The 12,003-nt window shown below is 46.8% G+C and overlaps 1 protein-coding gene across 1 annotated transcript; it reads left to right on the top strand.

Annotated features, from left to right (window-relative positions):
- Positions 1 to 8,934, top strand: ATP6V1B2 (ATPase H+ transporting V1 subunit B2). The gene is made up of 14 exons (XM_035345101.1): positions 1 to 156; positions 2,182 to 2,237; positions 2,590 to 2,688; positions 3,338 to 3,431; positions 3,530 to 3,607; positions 4,110 to 4,249; positions 4,370 to 4,471; positions 4,833 to 4,930; positions 5,177 to 5,300; positions 5,731 to 5,881; positions 6,248 to 6,330; positions 6,426 to 6,530; positions 7,006 to 7,135; positions 7,258 to 8,934. The coding sequence occupies exons 1-14, from the start codon at positions 39 to 41 to the stop codon at positions 7,398 to 7,400; spliced, it is 1,521 nt and encodes a 506-aa protein (XP_035200992.1). The 5' UTR covers positions 1 to 38; the 3' UTR covers positions 7,401 to 8,934.
- The last annotated feature ends 3,069 nt before the right edge of the window (positions 8,935 to 12,003 follow it).

Below are 12,003 nucleotides of genomic sequence, written 5' to 3'. Positions count from 1 at the left end.
CGCAGCGCGCGGGGCCCGGGCGGCGCAGGACGCGCAAGATGGCGGCGGTGCGGGCGGCGGCGGCGGGCCGGGGGCTGCCCAACGGCGCCGGGCTCGGCGGGGCCCGCGAGCAGGCGGCGGTCCTGGTGCGGGACTTCGTGAGCCAGCCGCGCCTCAGTGAGTGGTGCACGGCCTTTCAAAGGGGGCCGGGGATCGGGGGTTGGAAGGAAGGAGGGGAGCCGCGGGGCTTGGTAACGTCGCGGGGTGCTGCGGGAGGCGGCTGGGTGCGGGGCGAGCCGGGCCCGTGAACGCTGCGAGCGCTCCCTAGGCCGTGCTGTGTATTTCCTGAACGCTTCCATCTGGTGTAAAATCCAAACTGATCCTCAAATGTCCTTCTCCCGCAAGCCTGCTGCTCTGCTTGTCCCTGCAGTGAAAGCTTCAGTCAGGGCTGGAGCCGCCGTGGCTTCCTGCACGATTCGCGTTTTGTGCTGCAGGTTTGGCTTTTGCCCAAAATGCCGCTGCTTTCGTCCGCATGTGGGAAATGCGGTATTTGGGTGCCTTTTGGGTTGTCATGGTGCGGGTCGGTCCCCCTGGGGGTGGGGGTTTGGAGTCAGCGGCGCGCTGCTCCCAGGGGGGCTCGGTGCTGTTTGGCCTCAGGGGATGTTTTCTCGTGGTCAAAGCAAAGGAAAAGGAGGAAGAAGCGCTCACAAGACCGTCATGGGGTGAGATGTGTTGCTCAAGACAATGCTTCCCACTTCTTGCTGTGCTGACAGCCCTCGCAGGCCATGCAGAGGCCTCTCCTCAGGCTGAAGCCTTTAATTCTCCTTGCTCGGGTGAAGGGAGCAGCCCGTTGTGCTTTTGATTAAAGCAGTTTTTGTAATAAAATCCTGCCAAACAAGCACTAAAACTGAAATGGGGGATTCCAGCCTTGGGCCTCCTTGTGTGCCCCATCACCCGCAGACCTTATCTAAAGCAGCTTTGATTGTTGCACCTAAGAGATTATATTGCAACAGTTCAAGCACTTTGCTTAGGTGTAAATAAGGCTCTGTTGATGGTCAATACAACACGAGGTGTGTGTGCCCAGCCTGGGCAATGCTGCGGGCTGCCTACGGCAGGGAGTTCCTGCAGCTTGGCCTCGGTGGGATTTGGGAATTTTCTGTGGCACCCATTTCCTATGCCTTGTAGCATGACCAGGGGTGGGTGCCGCTGTCTTTCGTGTGCTGTAAATGGCTCCACTTGCTCATTTTTCCCCCCAGGGACGAGTGATTAACAATTGCTCTGGGTCACTGCTCCCTTGTGACCCTGGTAACGCTCTGACTCGGCGGTACTTCTGCCTGGATCAAGTGATGCTGGGGTGCTCGTGTGTCCTTGGAGCAGGGCAGGATTTTTCACTGTTTCCACAGCTTTTCTGCGGTGCTGATAGCAGAGTAATGAATTCTAACTTCTGGGCACACTGCTACCTCAGAAAGCTGCATATAGTGCTTGTACTTGAGCTGCTGATGTTTAAGGCATGAGCCTAACGCTACACCAGTGAGCTGCGGCCTTGTATCCGGTGTCAGTCCTTAAATCAACCCAGAATAGCCCAAGAGTAGGAGGAGTTTGGCTAAAGCAGAGTTCAATTTTTTATGGTATAATCCATTGACCCTTCCTGGGAGACAGAAAAGGTTTCATCTCAGCAGTAATGTTTTCAGTGTGCCAAAAAAAAGTGCAACTTCTATTATAAATTCTGCTGGTCAGTGTTTAAACGCAAGACCTGCTTGCTTGGCTACTCACAGGCTTTCATCTGGGCAATTTCAGCGTCATGGGGCAGGACTCTTCTGTGGTTAAAAAATAAATGTTTCTCTGTTTTAAAATGTCGGCTTTACGTTGTAGTGGTGTTTCTGGTGGCAGGGTGAACTTCAGCAGCGTTCTGGTTATCCCCAGATACAGGCTTGCATCAATGAATTTGTGGCAGATGAGAAAATAGAAGAATCCTGTACCTTAAAGTTACCTCCGCTGCTTTGTGAGTAGTGGCAAAATGCTGGCAACACAGCTCAGCACCGAATCCTTCTTGTGGAGCTCATAATAAGCAGAGAAGCAACGTAGAGCTGGGCCCATAATCTGCAAAACTGTGGCCTGTGATAAGAATGAGACTTTGAGAACTTGATGTGGGCTATTTCCAATGTTTTGAGGAAGTACCTGACTTGTGGCTCTTTCTTCCAGCTTATAAAACTGTTTCGGGTGTGAATGGTCCCCTGGTTATCTTGGATCAAGTTAAGGTAAATACAAAGATTCTTAATGAAGTTGTTGAGGGATATTTTCCAGAATAAGCTGTAAGAGCTTATGCAGACTGTTGTGAAATTTGTGAGCAATTTAAATGCTAGATATGCTTTTGACTGCTGAAATAAAAGAAAATAAGCACGTTGGTATTAAAGCTAAAGAGTTGTCCCAGTGCCAGAAGAAAGGGATGAGTAGCTGAGGCTGTTGAGGAGAAGGAAAGGAAATGTTCCAGTTCTACCAAATTCCCCCATATATAAACATATATAATCACTGTTCTTGATCATTTTGTTATAATGCCATTTAAAAGGGAACTATAAACAGTTTTAATGGATCTTTCTTGCTCATTTTCAGTTTCCTAGATACGCAGAGATTGTCCACTTGACTCTTCCTGATGGCACAAGAAGAAGTGGACAGGTTCTGGAAGTCAGTGGCTCCAAAGCTGTTGTTCAGGTAAGACGTGGGGCTGTATTGTCCCTGAATGCAACAGAAAAATATTTTATTAATCACTGTGTTTGAACTTTGTCAGATGTCTTGGGATGCATTTTTTGTACTGTAAGTAAAAAAATAAAAAAAAAAATCCACTTATTCCAAGTGCAAATGGTATGAATAATTTTAGAAGACTGCAAACTGGAGCGGAGAGTGACATCTTTTTCTGTTTGCACTCCCTCAACATCCGGATTCCCTTGCAGGTAGATTAAGGGAATCACACTATGTTTGTATAGCATTAGGTTCAGGATCAGCTCCTCTGATATGTAGATGCAGGTATGTCTTCTAGGCAGCTGTTTCTTGTTAATAACAATTCTTCTCATCTGAAGAACTTTACCCTGTTGGCAAAGGAAAATACTTGAGATCAAAAGAATGGCACTGGGTTTGTTGGTTGCTGCTGATACACCTCATGAATTTTGTTTAAAGTAGGTTTTTATGTCATGTTTTGTACTAGTGAGCTGCTTCTGAAATCCTCTGCTAGCAGGGGACTGCCTTGCTTTTTTTCCCTCCAGCTGATCAAATTCTCAAGCTGTGAAGCAGCATTCCAGTGCGTTATTTTGTGAAGCACAATACTACTTTTTCTTGTGCTTTCTTTTTCCTGGTACTTTTACAGGTATTTGAGGGAACTTCAGGTATTGATGCTAAGAAAACATCTTGTGAATTTACTGGGGATATTCTTCGAACCCCTGTCTCTGAAGATATGCTTGGTAAGTACTTGTCTTGCTTTGAAGAGTGGACAGACTTACCACCCACTGACTTATTTTTGCAGTAACTTACACTTCTATTTCATTGCTGCTTCTTGTAGGCAGGGTATTTAATGGATCAGGAAAACCTATAGACAGAGGCCCCATTGTTTTGGCTGAAGATTTCCTTGACATAATGGGTATGTTAATCCATTTCTGGTATGAAGTTGCATCTGTTGTTTCTGTTTTCTGAATGTTACAATAGATTTGGGTTTGAACATAGGATCTGAATGTTAGAAGGAGTTTAATCTTTATTTTTCTGTGTGGCATCAAACTCAAATCAAATTCATATAAGTGCAGGTGGTTAGGCTAGAAGAAGGTAACTGTCTTTAGTTATGTCTGAAACCTGTTCAGAGGAGTGCATGTAGACTCTTAACTATATAGCCTCTAGAGATAAAAAGGTAATAACCTGACAGACTCTTCTTCAAAGCACACTTAACGTTCACATGAATGTAGAATGCCAGAGACTTGAGATCAGCAAAAGGCTCAGATTTGACCAGGTACATCTACAGATTTGTGGGCGTAAAGGTGGGGTTTCCAGCTTCTGACTTGAGCCTTAGATCAGTACTGAAAATCAGTGATAGCTTGATCAAGGTTCAAACGTGTATATGGAATAACATGTGTTCTCTGAAAACATAACAGGTCAGCCAATTAATCCCCAGTGTCGAATTTATCCAGAAGAAATGATCCAGACTGGCATTTCTGCTATAGATGGTATGAACAGTATTGCCAGGGGGCAGAAAATCCCAATATTCTCAGCTGCTGGCTTGCCCCACAACGAGGTGGGTATTCAGTGCTGTTCTTAAAACCGCTAAAGCATTTTGCATTTCACAGGGTTTAAAAATAAGCAAGTTAAATCCCGCATCAAATATGCAGATGGACTAATAAGCTTTCTCCTTTAGATTGCAGCTCAGATCTGTCGCCAAGCTGGCTTGGTGAAGAAATCCAAAGATGTGATGGACTACAGTGAAGAAAACTTTGCCATCGTGTTTGCTGCTATGGGTGTAAGTCAATATTATTGGAGGAAAATGATGCTCAAGTAATAAGACAGTGCTGCAAGTAGCTGAACATTACTTTTTTTTGAAAGTGTTCTGGGCAAGTTGTGTGTAACTAAACAATAATAAATTGGCTGAAAGGCTGAAAATCTCAAATAGATGGTAGCGCTGTAACTGAGTGATTCTTGGTCAGAGAAAAATAGTAAACTTTGTCCCTTGGATGGATTTCTGCAGAAATAATTCATGAGTTGGGATTGCAGGGGAGTCTTCGTGGTATAAAGAGCCTTGCTTATGGGTTAGTAATGAGGTGTTTAGACCTGAAGGATGCTAAAATCTGGTCTGGAACTGATGCTTTAATATTATGATTCAGGTGAACATGGAAACTGCTCGGTTCTTCAAATCGGACTTTGAGGAAAACGGGTCCATGGACAATGTGTGCCTGTTCTTGAATTTGGCCAACGATCCAACGTAAGTTACCTGTGTTGGCTGGGAAAAGGCTGAGAAGAACAAATGAACCGGAGGCCAGAGCCTCACTGTTGACCTGCCAGGTGTCACTTAGGTTGACGTTTTGCAGCTAAGTGGAATTTGCAGTGCTGGTGCTCCAGTTGGTGCATGTAGCAGACTTCTCAGGGGGTTTTAATGTATATAGCTTAAAACTGTTACTTTGTGGCCTTAAAGTACCTGTCACAAATAGGCTGTGCTGTTCTGTTTCAGCATTGAACGCATTATCACACCTCGTCTAGCTCTAACAACAGCAGAGTTCTTGGCATATCAGTGTGAGAAGCATGTGCTGGTCATTCTGACAGATATGAGCTCCTATGCTGAAGCTCTGCGAGAGGTATGCATTTATTAACTCGTATGCTGGGTGCCGGCAGAAAGGGCTTGTTGTATAAAGTGAATATTAAATTGTGCTCAAGCTGTTACAATTAGTATTCCTTACAATGTTCTTAAATTAGCCAGTGAGGCTTTTAGTTCCACATTTATTGCCTAGAATTACATTCAGCAGTCAAAAAGCTATTGCTTTTTTCATAGCTAAACTTATTTGACTAGTGGCATTCAGCAGCTTAATAGCTTCTGATTTGCCTTGGCACCTTGTCTTGTCATACACAGCTGGGGTGACATATTTCTCTTAAGAGTGGTTTATGTGGCTGTATTTCAGTATCACCTGTGAGAACAGGTACTTCAAGTGACTAGTATGGATTAATTAGGGGAGATGGCAGGTCTGTGCCAGTGATCTGGCTTCCTCAAATGCTTCTCTTGACTCTCAGGTTTCAGCGGCTAGAGAGGAAGTCCCTGGCCGTCGTGGCTTCCCCGGTTACATGTACACTGACTTGGCTACCATATACGAGCGCGCTGGGCGTGTGGAAGGCAGGAATGGCTCCATTACTCAGATTCCTATTCTTACCATGCCCAATGATGGTGAGTTATTTTCAAATGTTTTCAATAACGAGCACTTTAAAGGATTCCTTTAGACCAGACTGCCCTATTTCTGATGCGCAGTAAGACAGGTCTGTGGCCTTTAGCTTTTCATTTGGGTAGTGCAGTTGTTGGCTGTCTTCTCTGTATGGTTAAGAGAAATACTTTGCCCATTTAAGACTTCAGGACGGTTCTCCAGCTCTGTCAGGAGAACTTACAGCTCTTGCATAAGAGCACTTACTGATATATGGGGGTACTAACGGATGGCATTTTACTTTGGAAGTTATTTGTGTTTGAAAAAGCTGGCACATCACTGCTAGAATGAATATAAAAGGTCTGAAAGCTGTCAAACCATTTTTTTTCCCAAAGATATTACTCATCCTATCCCTGACTTGACTGGATACATCACTGAGGGACAAATCTATGTGGACAGGCAGCTGCACAACAGACAGGTGTGTACCACAGTGGGTGGAACCTGTTTAAGATCACTTCTGTGCTTTTTGAAGTATTACTGATTTTTGAGGGGATGTATTTTTCTCTTTTTCAGATTTACCCACCCATTAATGTCTTGCCCTCCTTGTCTCGACTGATGAAGTCAGCTATTGGAGAGGGCATGACAAGGAAGGATCATGCAGATGTATCCAACCAACTGGTATGTAAAAACCCCTTCAGAGAAGCAGAGGAATATTTCAAATGCATCTCTCACTAAGCAGCCAAACACTTGTGGCCCAGAACACTCCTGGGGCTGCTTTAAAGCACTGAGTGATTAGTGGGACCCTTATTTGGGTTTTGAATAGAAATGTTTGCATGGGTGCTGTGGAACCCTGTGAGTCACCTTCACGAGATTCTCTGCGGCACGAAATGTGTGTGCTGTATGATATGCAGGAACTGCTGAGTGTTTGATGTTGTATAAATTGTTCTTTTCTGAATTAAAAGTAGGTAGATTCAGCCTTAGCGTATTGGTTCCTGTGCAATGTGATAACGATGCTATGTCGGCAGACACAGGAGACTCAGCTATCTGAAGGACCCCAAATGTCATCCTTCCAAATGAGCACCTCTTTTGCTGTCAAACTAAGGATGTAGTTCAGTTATCAAAGTAAAAGCGCTAATGTTTCTTTCCCTTTTAGTACGCCTGCTATGCTATTGGGAAGGATGTACAGGCTATGAAGGCTGTAGTTGGCGAGGAAGCTCTTACCTCAGATGATCTTCTTTATCTGGAGTTTCTGCAGAAATTTGAGAAGAACTTCATTGCTCAGGGTAAGTACCTGCTTCAAGAACATCATGGTCTGCATTAACACCGAGAGGGTCTTGTTTGCAGACCTCCCTGTTGGCGAGATACTTTCCTGCCACATGTTTCAGTCTGTGGTTAATTTCTGTAGGTCCTTACGAAAATCGCACTGTTTACGAGACCTTGGACATTGGATGGCAGCTTTTGCGAATCTTCCCCAAGGAGATGCTGAAGAGAATTCCTCAGACAACACTGGCTGAATTCTATCCTCGAGATTCAACTGCAAAACACTAGCCACAGCTTCATCTCTAGCTCCTTGCTCTGTGAAATGCTGTTTTTCTTTTTTCATGTGTTGGTGTTTACTTGTTGCCCTTACAATTAAAACCAAGAGTAGGTGACATTTGTGCCAGTGTTCCAACGTACACTGATACCAGTTTTTAAAATATCCCTTCTTCCAAAGCCTGGGTCTTCAGGAAAACCTTTAGGCCAGCTCTTACAAATGTGCAATAGCTATCACGAAGCATTTTTTTTTTTGAACTGGACCTTTTCTAGACATTTCAAGGGAATGTCTTGAGGATTACCAGAAACTTCAGATCTTCGCTTTCAGACCAGGAGCGCGTGGTTTAGAAAGCATGAAAGAGCAAATGCGACTTCCTTTGTCCAAAGCATCTGCTCTATCTGATCACATGCAGTTGCCTTGCTGCTGGTAGAGCAGATGGTGCTCTGCTGTCCTGCTGTTGTGCCTGAAGACCATGGTAGTAAGTGGAAAGTGTGGTGCACAACAGTACACCTCTCTGAAAAATGCAAGTCACAGTTTTTTAACTGTGGCTTAAGACTTGTAGAGGTATGCACAAACTAAGGACACTAGTGAGCACACCAGGCGCTTTTCTACTAATAAAGGGTCTTTTTCAGAGGTCACAGGCCAGTGGGTTGCCACCTGAAGGCAGCGTGCTAAGGCTCAGTTGCTGAATTAAAGGTTTTTAATTGATATTTGCAGAGTAAATTTCCTACTTAACCAGTTATTTTTTTTGAATCCTGGACATGCCAGAGATGTATAAGAGCAGCTAAGGCATTCTGAAATCAGTAGTGTCCCAGTGGGCAAGTCTGTAGGTAATTCAAGGCTTCATGCTGCTACCGAAGGGGATTGTGTGATGTGAAAACTCTTGCACCTGACACAGTTGTACTGGGGGGAGGTCAGCTCTTAAAACGTTCATACTAAACAGTGCACCAGGAGAAAGCAACCTAACGTGCGAATGGATATTTTGAATTCTGTTATAAAGCATGCTCTAGGTGGCACTGGGTCCTGAGTCGTGTTTGAAACTGTTGTGGTTTGCACTCCAGGCACAGATTTGGCTAGTCAAAAGAGCTCAGCATTCCCAAACACAGCAGGCTTGGCTAGTCACTTCAGTGTGGTATTTTTATTTTATTTTAAATTGGTTCAGATGAGGCTCAGAGCCCAGTGCTGGCAGGCTTTCGTGCTTTTTCCAGGCATAATGTAGTCTAAGCGCTGGTCTAGCTAACCAAAGCATGTTGCACCTCTCTAAATGCCTTCAGTGCTTGTCTGGGAAGGTGCTAACATGACTTGAATGATAGTGTGCTAATTCCAGCTTTCCCTGATGTTTCCTATGTGCAGTTCTTCCTATGATTTGTTCAGTGTTCTCTGTAACTTGGATGCAATAGCAACTTTATTCCAGTGCATTCCATTCTAAAGCTGTGTCAAGTCTATTTTTCTTGAGGTAGGGATGGGAGGTTGGAAGTGTTGGCATGAGAATACTTTAATGTAGAGAATATCTAAATAAATTAAATATGAAAGGTGTTGAACAAACCAGAAGTTTTTGTGGTTCTGTGGTTAAAAACAACTTGGATTTTTTCTGCAGTGGCCAAGATGTCCTTTTGTCGCTGAGGTTCCTGTTTACACAAATGAAAATATTTAATCTGCTGAAACCCAACATTTTTCAGTTCTGTCTGCAGCGAAGGCCACTTGAGCCACATGCCACGTTGTTACTGGAGCTGGTGGCTTCTGGTGAGCAGGATTTGGCCTTCAGCTTCAGGACTGAATGCTTTGCGCTGGCTGAGTGGGCGGCTGTTGCAATCATGACGTGATCCCAGAGTTTCCACATGAATCTCAATTGGTAGTTTGTGCTGCAGAAGGCTGGGAAACCTTAAAAGAAACCTTAAAAGGCTTCTTGGAAGTGATCTTAGGGGGTATGTTGACTTTACCAAGGGTGAGGGGGAGCTGTGGCCTGGCTTTATTCTGGTGTTCTGTGCAGACAGCTTGGGGCATGACTGCTTAAATCCCTGGTGCGAGTCCCTTTACATGAATTAACTGCCCAAAGTGTTTCCCTGATGGAGGCTGGCAAAGGTGAGAGGCTGAGAGCAGTGTGAAACCAGGAGATCTGGGTTTCTTCCCGATGTACTCCAGAGAGCTGAGGTTAACCCAAGCATCCCTTCCTTTGCTGAACGCTCACACATCAAAAACAGTCTGCATCTGGTCGCTTAAGAAATGAGGCAGGAGTGCCTTTCCTTTCTGCTGATGTTGCCATTCATCTTTCAAGAACTGTGCCCCGACTTCCTGAGCTGTTCTGACACTAGCTCAGTAAACAAGAGTTTGTTCTGACTGATAAAAGCCTGAGGCTGTCTTGGGTCTTCTCTTATTAACTATTCTGCTATGCTACAGCTCAAGCTGCTGCTCGTGTGGCAGTACAAGAAGTCCTTGGGGGTAGATGAAGACATTACCTCTTTTTTAACAAAACCATTTAAATGTCCAAGCTGGTTCTGACAGTAGGTTTTTCACCAGGAGTGATGCCAAGTTACAAATCCCGTGTCCTCACCTTTAATAATGGCCTTGTGATCATCCCGCAGCTTGGAAGACCGTGTTTGTTTAAAGCTGTGGAGGAAGAGGAAGGAGGATGTAGTATGCTACAAACATGTGATGGCTTCAAAAAATAAAAATCAGGACAAATTCTGGATGCTTTCTACCCACTCACCAGCTCAGCTTACAGCCCTCCCTTGGGGGAGCCTGTGGTTGAGGCACGTGAGTAACTTCATTAGCAGGGGGCAGCACTCTGAGCGCTTAGCCCAGGTTTTGAGAACAGGAGGAAGAGGAGAAATTCCAAAGTCCAGTGGATTCCTGAAATCCTTCGGTGGGTGGCGTGTGCTGGGGACAAAGGTTGCGCAGGCATTCCTGAGGGCGGGTAGGCGCAGCAGGCAGCTGCCTCTCACAAGATACCTGCAAGAATGCGTGTGCCAGTAATGGGGCTCCCGGCCCTCGCAAGCATTCAGAGCGAAATGAAAGGGATTTTGCCATTATGTTAATATCCCCTGCAATTACGCCCTGCTAACTCACAGCCTGTGGGAGCACGGGGGAAAGAATGAGAAGCAAGAGGCTCAGCCACGCAGGCAAGCCTGCTCTGCCCGTGGCTCCTTTGGGCCAGATGAAGGTTCGGGTTGGATGTAAATACCACAGTGGCTCTGTGCTGGGGATGAAGTAGCCGCTGTCTGCAGCACGCAGGAGCACTCTGCTCGCCGGGAGAGGCTGCGGTGGAGCGCGGCAGCCACGCAGCGGCACTGCCTGCCCTGCCTGGGCGAGTGGAGAGGGGACGGAGCCAGCTGCTGCCTGCAGCTCCTGCACCAGCCCCGTGACTGCGCTCCCCCGAGCAGGGCAGCTTTGGGTCCTGCATCACCTGGAAATGATGCTTTTTTTTTCTTTTTTTTTTCTTTTTTTTTTTTTTTTTTTTCTATTAGATATTTAGCGGCGCAAGAAGTGCTTCAAAAATTACAAGACCTGCTGGAAGCTGCACTGCACACAGTGATGCTTCTTAGCGGCTGACTGGAAATGCAGAGAGTTTTTGAACAGGCCCGTGTGTACCAGGGCTGGTTCTGGTTTTGTGAGGTCAAGGGTTGTGCTTTCAGACACACACCCAGCCTGCCAGGGCTCTCCAGCTCCTGCCTGTGGGAGCTAATTCAGGTTTGCTCGCTGTTCTCTGTGCCAGGATGGCTGAGCACACCTGAGCCTGCTCCCTGCTGGCTTCTGGAGGCACAAAGCCAGGCAGAGAGCTCCGTCTTCCTCCCAGCTCCAGCTGCTGGAGGAGACGTGGCTGCCAGCATGGGCACAGCATTGCTGCGACCTGTGCTCGCCGGCAGGTCCCTGGGCTTAGGACAGCCTGTCCTGCAGGTAGCAAACAGCCCGAGCCTGGCGCGGGGCCCTGCGAGAGGGGAAGGACAAAAATAGCTTCAGCTAGCATCAGCCAGACGCCCCAGGAGCAGGCTGGGGCTTGCAGCTCAGCTATTTTAGCACGGCGCTGGGAACGTGGCCCTTCCTCCAGCAGAAAGGGAAGGGAAAGCAAAGGGCACTTGGATGCGGCGTCCCTCTGCGAGCCACCATCGGGCTCCTGTTCGAGTGGGGGCAAAGCCTCTCTGGGCACCCTGACCCCCAAGAAAAATAGGGATGAGGGGCTGCAGTTGGTGGCACCAGCTGCAGAAACGAGCATAGAAATGGAGGTGTCCCCCAAAACCTGGCCAGCTCTGGAGCTTCACTTGTCCCCAAAGCGATGCGCTCTGCCAGATCTCCTCCCGCTCGCCCCACCAAGGGCTAGGGAGGAAAGGAGACCCGGGCACGTGGTGATGGTCTAGGATCAGCACATCCCCGGGGGGTGAGAGCTTTAGAAACCCCACGGAGGGAACATGGGTTTGGGCCGTCTGCAGGCGAGGGACGCTGTGCCATGAGGCCACATCCCCCGACACGGCGCTTAGCCGGGTGCTGAGCAAACAGCAATATTTCACCGCACGGAGACAGCAGGTACCGTGCTCAATGGGACGTGCTGGTCTCACAGCTGCCGCCTTGGTGCGTTTACACAGTGTTTGCCTTCTTTTTCTTTTTTTTTTTTTTGTTTTCTGA

Source organism: Oxyura jamaicensis, chromosome 22 (assembly GCF_011077185.1).
Source record: "Oxyura jamaicensis isolate SHBP4307 breed ruddy duck chromosome 22, BPBGC_Ojam_1.0, whole genome shotgun sequence".
Taxonomy (NCBI): domain Eukaryota; kingdom Metazoa; phylum Chordata; class Aves; order Anseriformes; family Anatidae; genus Oxyura; species Oxyura jamaicensis.
Note: the sequence above shows the minus strand (reverse complement) of the source record. Positions and strands in the feature narration are given on the sequence as shown.

Coding starts and splice junctions, on each gene's coding strand:
- ATP6V1B2 (XM_035345101.1), top strand. CDS start 39: ATGGCGGCGGTGCGGGCGGCGGCGGCGGGCCGGGGGCTGCCCAACGGC. Junction 4,250..4,369: donor CTGGCTTGCCCCACAACGAG/GTGGGTATTCAG, acceptor TTTCTCCTTTAG/ATTGCAGCTCAGATCTGTCG. Junction 5,301..5,730: donor ATGCTGAAGCTCTGCGAGAG/GTATGCATTTAT, acceptor CTTGACTCTCAG/GTTTCAGCGGCTAGAGAGGA.